The following is a 19245-nucleotide window of genomic DNA, read 5'->3' as shown; positions in this document are numbered from 1 at the left end:
CTTAAATAACAATGACACACACCTGGCGCAGGCAGACCAACAAGCGTGCGTTCAAAATAGGTAGACGGTTCTAACCCTTTACACTAGCATAGTCAAAATGACTGCATTAGCTAGCCCTTTCTTACCACGTACCTTAGTGACCATACTCCCCCTCCGATGTTGCCATCTAGTGTACATTCTAAGTAATTGCCGACTGTTTTGGCTGTGAGTACCTCTCCTGCTAGCTGTACCCTGATGCCTGAGGACTTGCTTAGTTTCAATTTAGACCCCAACATAATTGCTTCTGTTTTGCCAAGGTGCAGAGATAACTTGTTGTCTATGAGCCATGCATGGATGTTAGTGAGCTCTACATTCATTCTGCAGTGTGGTTTAGTTTTTGTGAGACACCAGGAGTGCAGAATCCTCCTCATACAGAAACCGGTTACATGAGCAAGCATCCTTTTTTATCATTAATGTACAGCAGGAATAACAGAGGCCCTAGCATGCTCCCCTGTGGCACGCCACAGTTTATGGATAGCCTCGGAGGGAAAACCATTTCCCTCTACCACTTGTTCCCTCCCCAACAAGTAGGACTCCCCCATTCAAGAGTGGTACTGCCCAACCTCCTCTCTTCTTGTCTCAGCCGATGTGACATTTTTTGGGTCACAGACTGGCTGATTGGTTGTGTAAACGTTCTGAAATTGCAAAATGTTTTACTATAATTTCACTGGAGCCCTTATAAACAGAGGCTCCCCAGGGGCGAAACAGAACATATTACACATCTGTGCTGTCTAATGTTGTGTACATAGGGGGGTCAGGGGATATGTCTGCTTATGGTTTCTGAACAGGAAGCACCACATAAACAAATTACAGAGCTGAAGTGTTCTGATCATTTCTCTCAAAGTAGGCGGCTTCGTTGCGAAACAACTTAATCGTTTTAGTACCAGTAATGTGCAGTCAAATGGCAGAAAAGATGTGCATACAAACAAACAACACCTGTGGGCTGGGGGAAGATTTATGGAGTCTCCCAGAGTCCAAAAGTCCCCCCCCTGTTTCTGAGAAAACCTCTTGATAGATCCTTAAAAAATATTTTCTACGGATATAGTACTTCATTTTCCGTATGTACTGAAAACAGTTACAGTATAACCCACTAGGCACAGACATCAATTCAACGTCTATTCCACGTTGGGTAAACATAATTTCATTGAAATGATGAGGAAACAACGTTGATTCAATTTCACAGTGGGTACCCAATAGCTGCTTTTCTTCCTTACACAGCAACTTGATCATAACTCAAGAATGATTTCTCAAATATTAATTTCTACTTTATCCATCTTCCAAAAATTCCATGTGCATCTAATCTATTCGTTTATCCATCAATTCACTCATTTATTAATTTACTTCCTGCTTTTTCTGTCGTTTCACTTAGTTATAGTGCAGTTCACTGTTTGTGAGTGTCTGCACAGTACCAGAAACCTCACTGTATCTGGTTATCTTACAATTGCTGCCCCCTAGTGAACCTCGTATCAGTCGAATGTTCTACAGTGGAGGACAGTTACTGAGGCCAGCTGCAGAGGCACACATAGCTGAGCCCAGTGGAGCTTTGCCAAGCACAAAGGCTTTGACATCCAATGGCGCTGGGGACAGACCAGATTATGTCCCAGATAGAAGATAAACATAATTTGTCAGCATTTTTTAAAACACAAGAAAACAAACATGATCAAATTAGGACTTTTTGTAATGTCAAGCAGACCCTTGAACCCTAAGTATGAGGCACCATTAAATCCTCCGTGAGAAATCATTTTGGAGACATGGTCTTTCCCACTGGGATGAGCATCTCCGTCTCCCCTGTGTGCTCACAGGCATAGTGGCTCCCCCCATCAAATTTGTTTACACCGCTAGTTTGTAGGGGATTGGGGCACAACCAAGATTGTTTGCATGGCTAGTCATCTCTCTGACAGCTCACAGTCAAGTTTGTTTGCATGGCTCTTATTACCAGCGAGGGGCCGAAGGTGACGGGGGTTGGAGGAGATGGCCTGATTGAGTTAGGGTTTTGCCCAGTGTGCCCATTTCATGGGCAAATGAGGGATCACTCCTATGTGTGGTGAAAGATGTTAGCACAGACGGGGGTGCTTGTTGCTCGGTGGGACAGTGGAGGCAGACAATAGTGGTGCTTCCAGAACTGACAGCGCCTGACTGGGCCCTTTAAAACTGGCGGCAGGAGAACAGGAGATCACAGTATCAAATAGCCAAACAAATAAAAGATTGATGATAGTATCATGGCTATGTACACTGAGTTTACAAAACATTAAGAACACCTGCTCTTTCAATGATATAGACTGACCAGGTGAATCCAGGTGAAACCTATAATCCCTTATTGGTGTCACTTGTTAAATATAAAGGGTTAAAGAAGATTATTAAGACTTGAGACAATGGAGACGTGGATTATGTATGTCTGCCATTCAGAGGGTGAATGGGCTAGACAAAACAATTAAGTGACTTTGAACGGGTTATGATAGTAGGTGCTTGGCACACCGGTTTGTGTCAAGAACTGCAACGCTGCTGGGTTTTTCACACTCAACAGTTTCCTGTGTGTATCAAGAATGGTCCACCACCCAAAGGACATCCAGCCAATTTGACACAACTGTGGGAAGCATTCGAGTCAACATGGGCCAGCATCCCTGTGGAATGCTTTCGACACCTTGTAGAGTCCATGCCCGGACACATTTAGGCTGTTCTGAGGACAAAAGGGCAACTCAATATTAGGAAGGTTTTCCTAATCCTTGGTATACTCAGTGTAGAATAAAACAAGGTTTAACCTACTGCAGTTAACCTACCTCATGCATTCTCTCAGAGGCATGCTTGGTTCATTAATACATTTACTTACAGACCTGGCAACGACTATGGGCAGGTGTTAAGTTTCTTTCAACTCATTGAATGGACAGGAATTTTCAAAATACAACTTGCTTATTGTCACGCCCTGGTCTTAGTATTTTGTGTTTTCTTTATTATTTTGGTCAGGCCAGGGTGTGACATGGGTTATTTATGTGGTGTGTTTTGTCTTGGGGTTTTTGTAGGTTATGGGATTGTGGTATAGTAGAGTAGTTTAGAAAAGTCTATGGTTGCCTGGAGTGGTTCTCAATCAGAGGCAGGTGTTTATCGTTGTCTCTGATTGGGAACCATATTAAGGCAGCCATATTCTTTGAGTGTTTCGTGGGTGATTGTTCCTGTCTCTGTGTTTGTTTGCACCAGAATAGGCTGTAGGTTTTTCACATTTATTGTTTGTGTTCATCTTTTATTAAAGATGTATCGCAATAACCACGCTGCAGTTTGGTCCTCCTCTCCTTCACTGGAAAAAAACCTAAACACTTATAATATATTTTTTTATATACAGTAAATTCATGTGACCTTTAATTCACTTTAAATAAATTAACAGAAGAGGTCTTGCACCAGAGAGCTCTGGAGAGACATCTCTGACATCTCTACCAGCCTTGAAGCTTTTTCTCTGTTATGAGTGAAAACACTAATAGTTACATAGCAGGAATATAGAGTTTACTGTACACAAAGCCCTTTGCTACATTTCCCATTGCCTGTGGGTGTGTGTGCTCCAGGCACCTGGGTACCATGGGGACTCTGTGGATCTCTGACCCCAGGGAAGTAGTGAGGAGGCTGAGCCTTGCAGCCTGGGTCAGGGCCTCTCCTATCAACCACAGATTGGTCCAATGACCACTTCATACAGGCCTCAGTCTGTCCAACACATGCATTTGGTTTGTTTTCTCAAATAGTAAATTCCCACGGCAGATAAACATCATAGGCTCAATTACTATTGTGTTTATGTATACTTAGATGGTATCTGCCTCCTTGAGAGGAAACATTCTGTATTATTGCAGCACTATAGACGTCAGTTGGATTGTCATCCTGAACTATCTCTCTTCCTTCCACAGTGGCAGCACTGCAGTATATATAGACCAGATTTGACCTTTACCAGAAAATCATAAAACAGTTAGCCTTTTCACTTCTATCGTCGGATGCAGTACAGTTTGAGACACTTGGGGAAGTGAAACCTTTTGATCTCTACTCTTCTTGTCCTCATTAAGGAGATTTTCACGCTTGCTTTATCTCAGAGGATGAGCAATTGAACGCTTGATGCCCCACGAGAGCTATGATTTGTAAGAGGCCTTCAACCCACTTCCTGTCTGTTGGTTTGTTAGCAGGAAGTCAGGTGACTCGTCGCATCCGGCCTGACAGTTCTTCTCTTTGTGTTCTGAGTGGGCTGTGTGTCATGAGTTACAAAGAATCAGTGACAGGAGGAGCTGGCCCTCTCTGTCGCTGTTTCTGTCTCGGTCTTTTTCTCCGTTTGACAATAATAATTGATGTAGGAACTGAGATCAGGAACAAATACTGTAGCCAATTCTCTCTGCTTAAAAGTCAGTTTTCACACGTTAATGGCACTTTCAAGTGTAACTCAAAATATTAACTTATTAATTTTGCTTAGTAATATTAGCAACATACAACATAATAACAGTGTATGTATGCCAATCTGAGATGTTGCTATCTGCTATGTCTACCCAGGGCATGGATGCTCCTAACAGGGGAGACACATGAGCGGTGAGAAGGACCAGGAATGTCAGCATCGCTGGGCTAGGTCGTCTTCAGAGGGGAACTGGATGTGGAGATGAAACAGCTGCAACGGACAACTTCATTAGTTTGGACTACGGGAAAAGGAGGACCGAGCACGCCCCCATTCTCATCGACGGGGCTGTAGTTGAGCAGGTTGAGAGCTTCAAGTTCCTTGATGTCCACATCAACAACAAACTATCATGGTCCAAACACACCAAGACAGTCATGAAGAGGGCACAACAAAGCCTATTCCCCTCAGGAGAATGAAAATTTGGACCATTTTGCATGGGCTTTCAGATCCTCAAAAAGTTCTACAGCTGCACCATCAAGAGCATCCTGACTGGTTACATCACTGCCTGGTATGGCAACTGCTCGGCCTCCGACCGCAAGGCACAACAGAGGGTAGTGCCTACGGCCCAGTACATCACTGGGCCAGGCTTCCTGCCATCCAGGACCTCTATACCAGGTACCAGGCGTTGTCAGAGGAAGGCCCTAACAATTGTCAGACTCCAGCCACCCTAGTCATAGATTGCTCTTTCTGCTACCGCATGGCAAGCGGTACCGGAGCGCTAAGTCTAGGTCCAAAAAACTTATTGTACAGCTTCTACCCCCAAGCCAAAAGACTACTGAACAGCTAATCAAATGGCTACCCAGACTATTTGCATTGCCCCTCCCCCCACACTTTTACACTGCTGCTACTCTCTGGTCATTATCTATGCATAGTCACTTTAACTCTACCTACATTAACATATTACCTCAATTACCTCGACTAACCGGTGCCCCCGCACATTGACTCTGTACTGGTACCCCCTGTATATAGCCTCGCTATTGATATTTTACTGCTGCTCTTTAATTATTTGTTATTTTAATTTCAAATGTTTTAGTTATCTATTTTTTACTTACCACTTAGTTTTCTTAAAACTGCATTGTTGGTTAAGGGAATGTAAGTAAGCATTTCACTGTAAGGTCTAAGATACCTGTTGTATTTGGCACGTGACAAATACAATTTCATTTGATTTGATTTGTCTTTCTCAAGGCATTGTGGGGGAACTTGATCAGTGTATCCATTGTAACTAAGGCCAGAAGGCTCTAGGTCGTTCTCTCAGGTCTCTCTGTATCTACAACACCTTTATTTAAGCACCAGCAGGGTTACTGCAGTTAACAGGGCAGTGAATATTGCTACCTTAAAGCCTAGTGCTCAACCAGGAAAGCCAAGGAGATGGATCTTCTGTGTTTCCCTCCCTCCTTCCTACTGGCAGTTTGTCAATTGAAGTTCAAGGCCATGTGTCCCGTCAGCTGTAAGGAGCATAGACCATCCCCCTTGACCTGACTCACTACAGGCATAGGAAACTAGCATCACTCTATTGTCAACAATGATTTATCTACAGTATATGCTATCGGGTTGACACTGTGCTCACTGAAAGGGGAAGGTATAGGGTGTTTCTTGACATACATTTTTTTGCCAACCACCCACAGTGACAGTCTATCATTCTAAATCAAGGGGGAATACCAAGTGCAGTAAGAGAGAAGGCTATACAAAACAAAAACAAAAAACAAAAATGCTTAAGAGCCATGCCTGGTTTTTAATCCTGGAGTGTTAAGTACTTTGGGTCAAAGGTCACAGTGCAGGAAGTGTTGGAATTTTCTCAGTGGTGTTACGGTGCCAGCAGCCAAGGACAGCAGGCTGCACGAAATAGGGCCTCTGTTTCAGAGGATGGATAAATGTCATGGAACAATGTCAAGAGCTCTGCAGTTTTACGCTGGAATTTGACATGGGCATGAATGTATTGTGTAACAGGTACTTTAGTTCTGTTCAGGCGATCACGAGGAGACAATGCGAGTGACGCTTGTGGTTAGGATCACACTGGCTATTCAACTGCACACAGAGGTGATGTTCTATTTCATCTCTCTCTCTCTCATACAAGCATACTGCGGAAAACTGAACATTTATAAATCCTATTTAATACCGATTATTTTCGGTATAGTCCAAGATTACATTTCAACTATATGGGCTACCATCTGTTTTGACCACACACACACTGCGAAAGCAGGCATTCCTGTGGGCTGTCCTCTGATCAGTTCTGGCAGACCCTCTGATTCCAGAGTAATTTCAGCAATGACATGCGGGCTGGGGAACACTTGTGACAGATATGAGGAAGATATGGTCTCTAGTTTAGATAACCAAAATATTGACAGTGAGTGCACAGAAAGGTTATGATACAGTTTTGTCATTTTCACTGTAAAAAGTCAATTTGGGATGTCAAAGCCTTGTTTCAACGTGTTTATTTGATATGTTGATGTGCATTGGTAGACTACATAAGGTTTCCCAAGTACCTTGCCTTGTAGCCAAGATGTTATTGATGCATGCTAAATACACTAATTGTTCAGAATCATTCTACCGCAAATATTGCATGTTTTCAGTAACATAATTGTCAGCATCTAGCTAGCAACGTGTTGCATTTCTAGGCAATAGTGGTTATAGTTTTTTTTGCAAGAGATCTACACCCAACTACATTCGTTAATGGGACGTCGTGGGACATTCTTGCCGTGCGCCCCTCCCTGTAACCCAGTGCGCAGACTCATCACACTCCGCTGTCAGCGCAAGGCATACTGACGGTATGGCGGCAGGACACAGCAGGAAGGATGCTACTGTCGCCCGTGATGTGTCTTTCGCTAACAGAATGTGAATGGAATATCAACGGTAAAGGGAAAGGATACCGCAATAAAGGCCTGTCTCCGTGAACTCCGAGATGGCCAGGCTCGCCGACTACTTCGTGGTGGTCGGTTACGACCTCGATAAGAGAGGTGAGTTTTGGGCTAGCTATTTTCCTAAGTGCTAGCTAGCTAATGCTGGCGTATTAGCCGCGGTTCAGCCCTGGTAAACATGAGGAGGCGGAGGAAAGGGAGGCGGGGACGGGCCGGGACAAAACGGCGTCCCACAGTTGTGGGGTGTCTTATCCGGCAGAGCACTGAACTATAAATCGCGGATGTCAAAGGCCTCTCGTCTGGTGTCATTTCAAACCACGAGGAAAGAGTTTGAGTGAATGTCTGCATTTCATTTTTTTGCTGTCATTCATAATTTTCATACTCATATCTAGCAAACGAATAACTGAAGTGAAATTGCCAGCTAACTAGCTTGGTGAAGGATTCTTGTTAGCTTGCTAGCTAACGACTTGTTGGCGGCGTTGGTTAGAGTAGACTTCTAGTTAATACGGATTTATTAAATCAACTTGTTAACTAAAGCAAAACCATTTTATGTCACCTCGCCAAGCTAACAGGAATAAGCTAGTAAAGCAAACGTCACACATTCGTGTCGAGATTTTACATGATGAGGTCGAAATGACCAGTTGGTCATTCTGAGAAGCAAAGCAAATCTTTGCTTGATAAGCGTACTATTTTTTTTTATTGCCAATGCTTGTGAACAACTAACGTATGTTTTTAGAAATGAAAGTATTGTTGGTTGTTTTCTTTGTCTGTTTTTGTTTGTGGACTAACCTAGATGGCTTTGCCCCTCCCCAAGCCACTTGAATCAGAGTGGCCGGAACCGAGCCCAGTAGATGCTCAGTTTTCTTCCTGTTGTGTTTCGGACGCTGAGCGTTTGGGACCGTTATCTGACGCTCCCCCGGTTTGTGCGGTGTCCTAGATCTGTGCGGTATAATTGCCTGTTCACCATGAAATATTAAAGCCGCTTTATCCGATGAATATATTAAGCTATTTGGAAACTTGTAACGTCTTTTATTCATAGAATGGATTCTGTTTATGACTTATTTAGATGGAGCATGCAGAAACATTGTAACATGACAAGTTCTCAGCGTCTAAAATCAAGCAATAACTGGCTTGTGTACTTATTTCTTGGTTGGAAGGTTGAGGTTGGACAACAAACATTTAGTTTTTCTTTGCATACATTTAATGCATGTCTGTCTTTGAAGGGGCCAAACCCTGCAAGGTTGAGTGGCAGGATGTTATGATGTGGACGTTGCACACACTGCAGAATGTCTCTCCTTCCTGTATCTACCCTGCTGTTCTTGCTGCTGAATGCAGACTAGGCCTGTAAAGCATCTGGGAAGCAGACAGTAAAACCCCAAGTGCTGAGGTGATCAAGGAGAAACGAGGCCTACGTACACAATAAAAAAACAAGATTCGGGGATTATGATTAGTCTGTCGTTGAAACCCTTTTACAGCAGCCCAATGCTTAATAAATACATGCATAGTAAATCACTTGCTGCAACATATGCATCTGACATTTTATTCTTTAAAGTATGCATTTTACTTTTCAGCATCACAAGCTTATTTTAGTCTTACCCCCTGTTCCTGAACACTGACCCCATACTCATTACCTAAAGTGGCTACCCACTCTTCTGCAATCAGATCGATACTCCAGTTTGATACTCTTTATTCTGTTAGGCTGACGCATGCTCCCAGGAGCAATGACATTGTCTTCTGACATCATTCTCGCATACCAGAGAGAGCTTGGTGCTCCCTGACATTTTGACAGAGCTGTAGTCCTGCCATGTCCTGAAAGCACAGATGTGGAGGTGTTGCTTCATCTGGTTTTTGACTGACACACATTTACACAGGCCTGGAATGTTTCACAACTGCTGACTAACAGGTTGGGTGTGTGAGCTCATCTGTGTTTGCAAGTTACTTCCACTGTCTGAGTTGAAACATCACTGTATTTCTAGAGAAGATGCTTCCTGGGGGATTACATCCTCAACATAACATTCAGGGATGGAGAAAAGCTTTTACCTGCATATACCCATCCTTTTAATTGTATGTGACCACGCTTAGAATTAGAGTCGACAGTGTACAATGTAAAGCATTCATCAGTTGAATTATTAGAAGAGGATATCCAGAGAAACAAAACCTCTCTACACCTTGTGGGGCAGGTTTTGCTACTGTACTGTTTACAGTCAATGTTGTGGTTGTAGGGCACGCCCCTGCCCTGATGACCACTGCCTACAGCTCCCATTCACACACCCCATTAGTCACTAAGGTGTCAGGTAGCCTGATAGTTGTGCTCAACCCAAACTCTCATCGATCAGATAGACTTCACATGGGGAGCCAAAATGGCCGGGATATGGTCAGCCTGACTGGGGCTTTTTGTGTAGCTCTGTTTTGACAGCCGTCCCCTTTTGTGCTGAGAACATTGCAGCGAATCGGATACTCCGTCCGCGGGGCTCCCGGCCCAAACAGGAAATAGGAGAGAGGACTCTTGGGAGATGTGTTTAGAGCGAAAATCCAGGTTGTCCCTCTGTTGTGTGTCTGTGTTCTATGAAAACTGGGAGAGGAGGAGGAGGGGGGGTTGTGTTCTCATGTGGGTGGGGAGCTGTATGTAATTTTGTGGAAGCCAAGATCTCATTCCATGATCAGCCACAACACACACTGCTCTCCATTCTGACCCCTTTTCTACTTCCCTCCCAGGCAGTTGGAGGAGTGTTACTGTTTGTGTATGCAGCAGTGGGGGACTAGACAGAATGCACAGCAGTTGTTTTTCACCCAGGAGTGACAACTCTGGCACTGTGAGAGAGCCTGGACCAGAGCTCAGCGTTGTGCCTCCGCTCCCTTTACAACAGCATGCAGCTCAGCTAGAGGTACACAGATCTGTATAGAGGAGAGAAACATGAAGAATGCCACCTACTGTAGTATTGTCCAATTCATTATAAAACAAAATACCTATCAGCGACAATTGAGCAGCATTCTTGTCATTGACAGCCAGGAGATTCACCCAATGCTTCTTTAGGTCAGGTGCATAGATATGCCTATGTTTTGCTGGACGATTTGAATTAGCTTTACATTTAGAGACTGTCAGAGTGAGACTGAAACACCACAACAACCATTGCAGCGGAAAAGGACATGAGAGAGAGGAGTGCTGGGATCTCGTCTCGATCTGTGGGCTACCACTTCCCCCCTGGTTCTAGAGCAGGCCAGGGTGCAGCCACTCAGGGCTTCCAGAAATAGACCTCACAATCTGTCTTTCATAGGGGACGGGGGTGCTGCTGGAAGGGGGACAGAGCTGTGTGTGTGTCGGAATGTCTCTACCATGGGACTCGTCATGCCATGGTATCTTGGTAACGTTACTGCTTCCCTGTCTGTTAGGCTGTAAACAAACACTGCTTGTCTCAGTGTGAAACTACACTGAATACTGGCTGGTCTGGTGTTTCTCTGGGCTTGTGCCGGATACTTCTCTCCCTGCAGACATGATGTAAAGTGACTCTCTGGTCCCTGCTCTGACCTGGATGTAAGCCTACTGCTCTTCTAGTGAAGGACTTTTGTTTATGCCCCAGCCCAGGGCCGTGTGCTTGTGTGTGCGTGTGACTGTTTCATCGCTGTCTGTCTGCTGAAATGAATGCTCCTTGTTCAGGAGGCAGACGAGTGCCCCAGGGCCCTGCAGCCTGACCCCAGTGACCCACTTCTAGAAGCTAGTGATGGGGATAGAAATGGATACAGTTACATATTGGGATATTATTTGACGATACATCTTATTGCTTTGCAAATTTCACAATATTATTTTTGCGCTAGTAGGCTGTACCTGCACCAATACTCCAGTATTTTTCCTTCATAGCTTGTTCTCAATCTACTTTTTAAATAGGGAGTCAATTGTTTAGAATCGCATTACATATTGTATTGGCACATAAATATTGTGATACTATTCTATCGTGAGGTCTCTGGCAATTCCCAGCCCTGCTTTGCTTTGATGGTCTTCCATGGAATTTGGAGAATTTATCCCCCTCACCCTTCCTCTCCTCCTGCTGTTACCCCTCAGGGCAGGACTGGGGCAATCCTGTTCCCAGTCAGCCTGGGATTAGAGGAGTAATCGTTCCAATCCCCCCCAGGGTATATCAGCGGTGGGACTAGATTGTCTCTTAGGCCAGTACAGTTTTATCTATGATCAAGACCCCCTCCCCTTCTTCATCATTGCCATCAAAGAAAGGAATTATAATCTGGTGGCCCACTGTGTTTGGCCTAATCCCGCACACAGCATCTGATTGGTTGAAAGGGACAGAGGAAGCAATGCTGATTGGTCCTGGGCCAGAAAAGGTTGCTCCTGATTGATGATTATTCATCTCTGGTGAATGGATGATTACATTTTATTTTATTTTTTTTAACAGTTGTCAACCCCACCCCCTTCCCTCTCCCAGAGAAAGCTGTTTGATTTCTGGGTTCCAGATTATTACTGTGTGTTGTTCACCCCCCCACCCCTGCTGTTTTTTTGTATGCACCCATCCTTGTAGGTCACTCCAGATATGATTGTCTATTAATATGCAAATGCACTGTGTTCCTCAAAGTGTGGTCCACTGGCTCTTTTCTCGGTGTCTCTGTACCCGTCTGTCTACTTGGCAGCATTTTCCAGTAGCGCCGGCCGGTGGCTAATCAGCGGGATACAGACTCATTTTCAGCAGGCTGTTTGTACGTACGTTAGTCACACGTGATAGCTGACACGATTTTGACGAAACTTGGTGAATGATGCGTCTTGCCATATAGATATAGTATTTACAAAATTACACACATTTTCCAGGTGGTGATGCTATAACGATATTGAAAATGCAAACTTTGAAAGGACCTAAACTCATGAAATTTGGTACAGATGTCCTTCTCCTCACAAGGAACACATTTATCCCAATGTCCCATAAGATCTGCCATTATGGTTCAGAATTTCTTGAAAAACACCGATCTGCACCAAACTTGATATGTGGCATCTATGGACAACGGTCTCTCGACGCAATATTTTCCAGACTAGTACCTAATGAATGATGCATCGTGCCATAGAGATTTGTCATTTACCAAATTACAAGGATTGTCCCGAAGGGGGCCGTTGTATCATTCGTGGGGGACGACCTGTTTACTGTTGCCATTGTATTAAGTAGGCTACTTTTCATTTAAGTTTCAATTCTCTAGTCCGTCAAGCCATCGCCCGCTAGAAAGAAAGATCTGCATCTTCTAGTGATCTATCGATAGGATTAGGTGCCTGTCGGTCACAAAGCGAGCGATGACAGGGAAATGCAGTCTGTTTTCTGTCCTGCCTCCTGGTACAATTTGTGTGTGCTGTGTTTGGTTGCAGTCAAATTTCTTTACACAGAGAAGGGAGAGAGCATGATGCTCGTGAATTTGCACGTCCCCATGTAATGTAAGCAGTAACGATGAGAGAAGTGACCATATACACGTGGATAGGTATACGCCCACTAAAAATCACTTAGCACCTCGAGTGATGGAGTAGCCACTATTAACCACGAAAAATTAGTGATGTAGGCGAAAACAGTGGCAGTGATAGCCATGGAGGAAAAAAACAGCTTCCAACGAAGAAATTATTGATTAAAAGGGTTCAACTGTTTCAGTAATTTGGAAGTGGTTTGGCTTTTTGAAGCCCGACAAAGAGCAGAGCAATCAATGTTCGATGTAAATTGTTCCGTAGACAGGTGGCTACGAAGTCTGGTAATACGTCAAACCTTTTTCAACATCTGAAGCAAAATCATTCTTTGGAACATGCAGAAAGTTTGAGTTTGTGCCTTGGTATTTATAAACGCCCATCAAGCACCAGCCAATCTAGGAATGTTTGCAAGCAAACCTTGAAAAGACAAAGACATCACAAATGCTATTATGCATTGCATTGGACATGCTACCAATTAGCACAGTCGAAAAGGAAGGTTTCAAGATGCTTATAAATTTAATTGACCCCAGGTACGTGCTCCCTGGCCGCAAACATGGAACATTTTCCCTTGAAGTAGAATTTTATGTGTAGCTCACATAATTTAAAAAAATGTCACCTTTATTTAACTAGGCAAGTTGGTTAAGAACAACTTCTTATTTACAATGACGGCCTATTGGGGAACAGTGGGTTAACTGCCTTGTTCAGGGGTAGAAGGACAGATTTTGTCAGCTCGGGGATTCGCTCTAGCATCCTTTCGGTTACTGGCCCAACGTTAATTATCGTTATCGAATGAAAAAATATATAGATATCGTGATCATTTATTTGCCATATCGCCCAGCCCTAGTTACATATCGTAATATTGTTATGGATGCTATATCGTGCCCTTCGTCACCACAAATGACTTCACATCGTAGACCTCAATACAATAGAATTATGAGAATTGCAATACATATCTCATCAGCACTTATTTAGTGATAATATCGTATCGTGAGGTCCCTGGCAATTCCCAGCCCTAGTGAGTGAATCTTCTATCCCTCAGTTTACTTGCTTTAAGTGAAGGGTAGGGAGAGGTGTTTGATAAATTTGATTGCTGTAAATCTATTGTTTGAATTTTCTGAGCCACCCACCCCTGTCCCACTCATTGGGAGACGACGACATGGGCATTAAGCCATAGGCCTTATATCTGTTGTGGTCAATCTCCGTGGTCAATTGCCCTGTGTAACAGCTCTCCCCATAGTCCCTCTGTTCTCTGTTAAAACCTCTTGATTCTAGCCATCCCGGGTCCGGGATCGTGAATACAGCCTCAAGCTCATTACCATAACGCAACGTTAACTATTCATGAAAATCGCAAATGAAATGAAATAAATATATTTGCTCTCAAGCTTAGCCTTTTGTTAACAACACTGTCATCTCAGATTTTCAAAATATGCTTTTGAACCATAGCTAAACAAGCATTTGTGTAACTATTAGGCCTGGCATTCAGCATGCAACATTTTCACAAAAACAAGAAAAGCATTCAAATAAAATAATTTACCTTTGAAGAACTTCAGATGTTTTCAATGAGGAGACTCTGTTAGATAGCAAATGTTCAGTTTTTACAAAAAGATTATTTGTGTAGACAAATCGCTCCGTTTTCTTCACGTTTGGGTAAGAAAAAAAACAAGAATTAAGTCATTTTAACGCAAATTTTTTCCCAAATTAACTCCATAATATCGACAGAAACATGGCAAACGTTGTTTAGAATCAATCCTCAATGTGTTTTTCACATATCTATCGATGATAAATCCTTCGTGGCAGTTGACTTTCTCCTCTGAAGAAATGGAACGCGCATGGACCAAGAGATTACGCAATAATTTCGACGCAGGACACCGGGCGGACACCTGGTAAATGTAGTCTCTTATGGTCAATCTTCCAATGATATGCCTACAAATACGTCACAATGCTGCAGACACCTTGGGGAAACGACAGAAAGGGCAGGCTTATTCCTGGCGCATTCACAGCCATATAAGGAGACATTGGAACACAGCGCTTTCAGAATCTGGGGCATTTCCTGTATGAAATTTCATCTTGGCTTCGCCTGTAGCATTAGTTCTGGGGCACTCACAGATAATATCTTTGCAGTTTTGGAAACGTCAGAGTTTTTTCTTTCCAAAGCTGTCAATTACATGCATAGTTGAGCATCTTTTCGTGACAAAATATCTTGTTTAAAACGGGAACGTTTTTTATCCAAAAATTAAAAGAGCGCCCCCTATCTCGAAGAAGTTAACTTAGGGCCAGGCGTCCTGTGAGCGGGACACCTGTCGACAACTTCCGGTGAAATTGGAGGGCGCACAATTCAAATAAATAATCATAAATTATGGATATTAAACATCTAGGTACATACAAGTGTCTTATATCGGTTAAAAGCTTACATTCTTGTTAACTGCATTGTCCGATTTACAGTAGGCTTTACAGTGAAAGCATGCCATGCGATTGTTTGAGGACGGCGGCCCACATCAAAATATTTTTCAACCAGCACAGGCTTCGTAAAATCACAAATGGCGACGAAATATTTACCCACTTTTTGAAAATCTTCCTCTGATTTGCAATCCCAAGGGCCCCAGCTATAACATGCATGGTCATTTTGTTAGATAAAATTCTTCTTTATACCCCAAAAAGTCTGTTTAGTTGGTGCCATCGATTTGAGTAATCCACTCGTTCAACATGCAGAGAAAGGAATCCAAAAAGCTACCGCTAAACTTTGTTAACCTCTCTGGCGCAGGCGTTCAAGAAGTTCATCTTTAAGCCGATGTATAACACTTGTATTTTTTATTTATGTTTATTATGACCATTTCTGTATTTTGAATTTGGCGCTCTGCAATTTCACCAGATGTTGTTGAGGTGAGTCGCTTGCAGAGCGCCAAATTCAAAATACAGAAATGGTCTTGTTAATCCAGCCACTTTGTCAGATTTCAAAAAGGCTATACGGCGAAAGCATACCATGCGATTATCTGAGCACAGCGCCCCGCTTACAAAAGCATACAAGCATTTTACAACCAAGTAAAGGAATTACAAAAGTCAGAAATAATCACTTACCTTTAAAGATCTTCATATGGTTGCAGTCACGAGTCCCAGCTACACAAATGTTTGTTTTGTTCGACAAAGTCCCTCTTTTAATATCCCAAAAACTCAGGTATGTTTGCACGTTTTGTTCAGTAATCCACTGAACAAAACGGCGGTCAAAACATGCAGACGAATACATCCTAATAGTACCGGTAAAGTTTGTTGAAACATGTCAATGTTTATAATTAATCCTCGGGTTGTCAATTGTCTAAATAATCGATATTTCAACTGAACAATAGCGTATTCAATAGAAAGGAAAAACAATGAAGGTCACGCGCGCAAACCAGCTCTGCATTCTTCCTCAGTCCACTGACAGAAAGGTCTCATTCTTCTTCATTTTTCAGAAAACAAGCCAGAAACAATGTCTAAAGACTGTTGACATCTAAATCAAATCAAATTTTATTTGTCACATACACATGGTTAGCAGATGTTAATGCGAGTGTAGCGAAATGCTTGGTGGAAGCCATAGGAACTGCAATCTGGGTCCTAACCCATTAGGTTCTCTATAGGCATTAAATTGAAAAGTACCTGCACAAAAACAAAAATCCCACTTCCTGGATGGATTTTCCTCAGGTTTTTGCCTGCCATATTATTTATGTTATACTCACAGATATTATTTTAACAGTTTTGGAAACTTTAGACTGTTTTCTATCCACATCTACCATATGCATATCCTAGCTTCTGGGCCTGACTAACAGGTAGTTTACTTTGGGCACGCTTCTCATCCAGATGTCGAAATACTGCCCCCAAGCCATAAGCAGTTAAAACAAGTCAAAATACATTTCTATTCAATCCTCAGGTACCCTAAAATGTAATTAAACTATAATATTTCATACGGAAAGAAGTATGTTCAATAGAAAAGCTAAATTAGCAAGTGTGCATCCTCTTCGTCGCGCGTGCGCACAAGACTGATTTCCAACTCTGACTCCATGTACCAAAACTCAAAAAGAAACAAGCTTGAAACCTTGAACAAAGACTAATTGACATTTAGTGGAAGCCATATGAATTGCAATCTGGGAGCTGGAATTGCATAGGACCCATAGCTTTCCAATGAAAGAGCATGGGCTCTCAAAAAAACAAAACAATTCTGGTTGGTTTTTCTTTGGATTTTCTCCTACCATATCAATTGTGTTATAATCTCAAATTATTTTAACATTTCTACAAACTTCAAAGTGTTTTCTATCCAATGGTACCAATGATATGCATATCCTGGCTTAACAGACAACAGTTTACTATGGGCATGTCAGTCAGACAAGAAGTGGAGGAAAAATAGACCCTAGCCTGAAGTTTTAAAGACCGCACCAATAAATATATACATTTATTAAACTTCACAAAGAGATTGAAAAACCATCCTGTCACTTTTTCAAAATACCTCTGTATAGGGTATATATGGTATACCGCCCTAGCCTTGTTGATGATCCCTGCTCTAGAAGTCACTGACCACTACAGGCCTAAAAACTGTAGGCTATTGCCGTTAGCATAGCATAGCATAGCACTGTGCTAACATGCTGAAGAGTGTCACTGATTAAAGTTGGAGATATTTGGATCCTTCCCCCCCCTAGTCTGTCTGCATACAGCTGTGATGTAAATGTGGGCTACACTAGTTTAGTAGCTTGTCACCTAACAGACTGTGCTGCTGCTGCTGGCTGGCCAGGAGTGTGTTGTGCATGAGTAGTTCAATGTGTGTGTGCCATGCTCCACAAGGAATGTGACGCTTATGAACTGTTGCATGATCAGTTCTCCCCAAACCTGACCCCGTCCAAGTTAAGTGAAAGCCAAAACACTCTTTCTATACCAGGGCACTAAGGGCTTTGAGACAGGGCAGGTAGATACTGTAGGCTGCTGTATTTCCATACCGGTAATGTAGAAAAGACAGGGGATCAAATGGAGAAGTCTGATACAGAACAGGCACTTAGTTTGGTATTAGAAAAAAGTCTGACCTCTGACTTCACAGTGCTTAGATTCATTGGAAAGTTTACATGTGTGTGGGTGGTCATTGCCAGAAAGTAGTAGAGTAGGAGGAGAAGGAAACAGACCTCAGAGACAAGCGCAGACGACTGCAAAGGAAGCGAGTAATTAAAAAAAATATATGTTTATCAGTTGACCATATTTGGAGGTGAACAGTGACCTTGACTGTTTTGCTGCAAAACAAAAAGGGAAAAGTTAAAGTGAATACTTGTTGGCCACATCTCTCTTGTCTGAATGGTACCATATTCTCTATGTAGTGCACAACTTTTGACCAGGATGTGCATTTCGGGTTACCTGCATAGGGTGCCATTTGGGGGACAACCTTCTCTCTCGCTCTCGTATTTCCTCTCCTTGAAAGGCAGTGTTTTTGTTTTGGGGGTTTGGGGAGGGGGCTGACAGAGGGGGCTATAAGTTTAGCAGGAATGATGTGGTTTTTTCCACAAAGAAAATGACCCTCATGGTCACTGGCAATGGCGGTTTCCCTTTTTGGTCTGTCTGCAAGCCAGTGTTGGTTGCTAGTAGAGATTGCTTTTTAAAATGGATTGGACTAATCTTTTTTTTGCCTAGTGATTATTTTTTTCCCCTGCTGACTACTATTTACAAATTCTGGGAAAAAAAACATAGAGATATTTGGATTCTATTTATTTATTTATTGCCATACTCTCCAGTGACCAGTCACATTGCATCCCACCCAGTGTCTCTGAGCCAAGTAGAGGTCTGGGCCTGCACTGCTGCTTTTAATCAGAGAGAGTGACTCTCACTTATTCATATTACACATCAACACTGTGTGTGTGTGCAACATAGAGAGAGGACAGTGTGAGTGGGTGTGGTGATAGGCTTGAAAATGATATCATGTTTGTTTATGTGTGCGAGGGAGAAAGAGTGCATTGTGCATCGGGCCTGTAATGGATCCACTTCTCTGGCCATGTGTGGTTTGGCCTCAGGAGCCTGAAAAATGCAGAGCTGCACAGTGCAGTAACCATGTCACGCTAACCTTGTTAGTGTCCTGCTGTCTTTTTTTTTTATCGGGTCGATACATATTTGATCATGTTGAAACTATAAAGATTAGATAAAATCATGACATATGTGCTAAGGATAAGTGATGTAATGTGAAGGCAGGCACCAGAGCAGCTCCCCTCCTGTCACCATTTTAACCTGTCAGTTGCAGTAACCATGGTAACCAGCTGTCACATCATGGTGGTTTGGAGACGAAAGCGAGAAGCTGTTGTCTGTTCTGATGCCAAGAACACAACATGCACAGAGAGCCGTTATCAGCCTTCCATCAAATCTAATTGGATTGGTCTTTCACATTTAGTAGATGTTATCGTGGGTGTAGCAAAATGCTTATGTTCCTAGCTCCAATAGTGCAGTAATACCCTTGACTGTCCATCCAAGACAATTATAATTTTCAGTCTACAGCCAGTCACTAT

At 42.8% G+C, this 19245-nt stretch overlaps 1 protein-coding gene across 11 annotated transcripts in view; it reads left to right on the top strand.

Moving 5' to 3' along the window:
* The first annotated feature begins 7190 nt into the window (after positions 1–7190).
* Positions 7191–19245, top strand: part of LOC115133064 (myotubularin-related protein 5-like) — an 81160-nt gene continuing 69105 nt past the window's right edge. For all 11 annotated transcript variants that reach the window (XM_029665912.2, XM_029665911.2, XM_029665910.2 and 8 more), the window contains exon 1: positions 7191–7404. In XM_029665912.2, the coding sequence (XP_029521772.2) occupies positions 7350–7404 (55 nt within the window). In that variant the 5' untranslated portion in view covers positions 7191–7349. The remainder of the gene's footprint in view (positions 7405–19245) is intronic.

This window comes from Oncorhynchus nerka, linkage group LG8 (assembly GCF_034236695.1).
Source record: "Oncorhynchus nerka isolate Pitt River linkage group LG8, Oner_Uvic_2.0, whole genome shotgun sequence".
Taxonomy (NCBI): domain Eukaryota; kingdom Metazoa; phylum Chordata; class Actinopteri; order Salmoniformes; family Salmonidae; genus Oncorhynchus; species Oncorhynchus nerka.
Note: the sequence above shows the minus strand (reverse complement) of the source record. Positions and strands in the feature narration are given on the sequence as shown.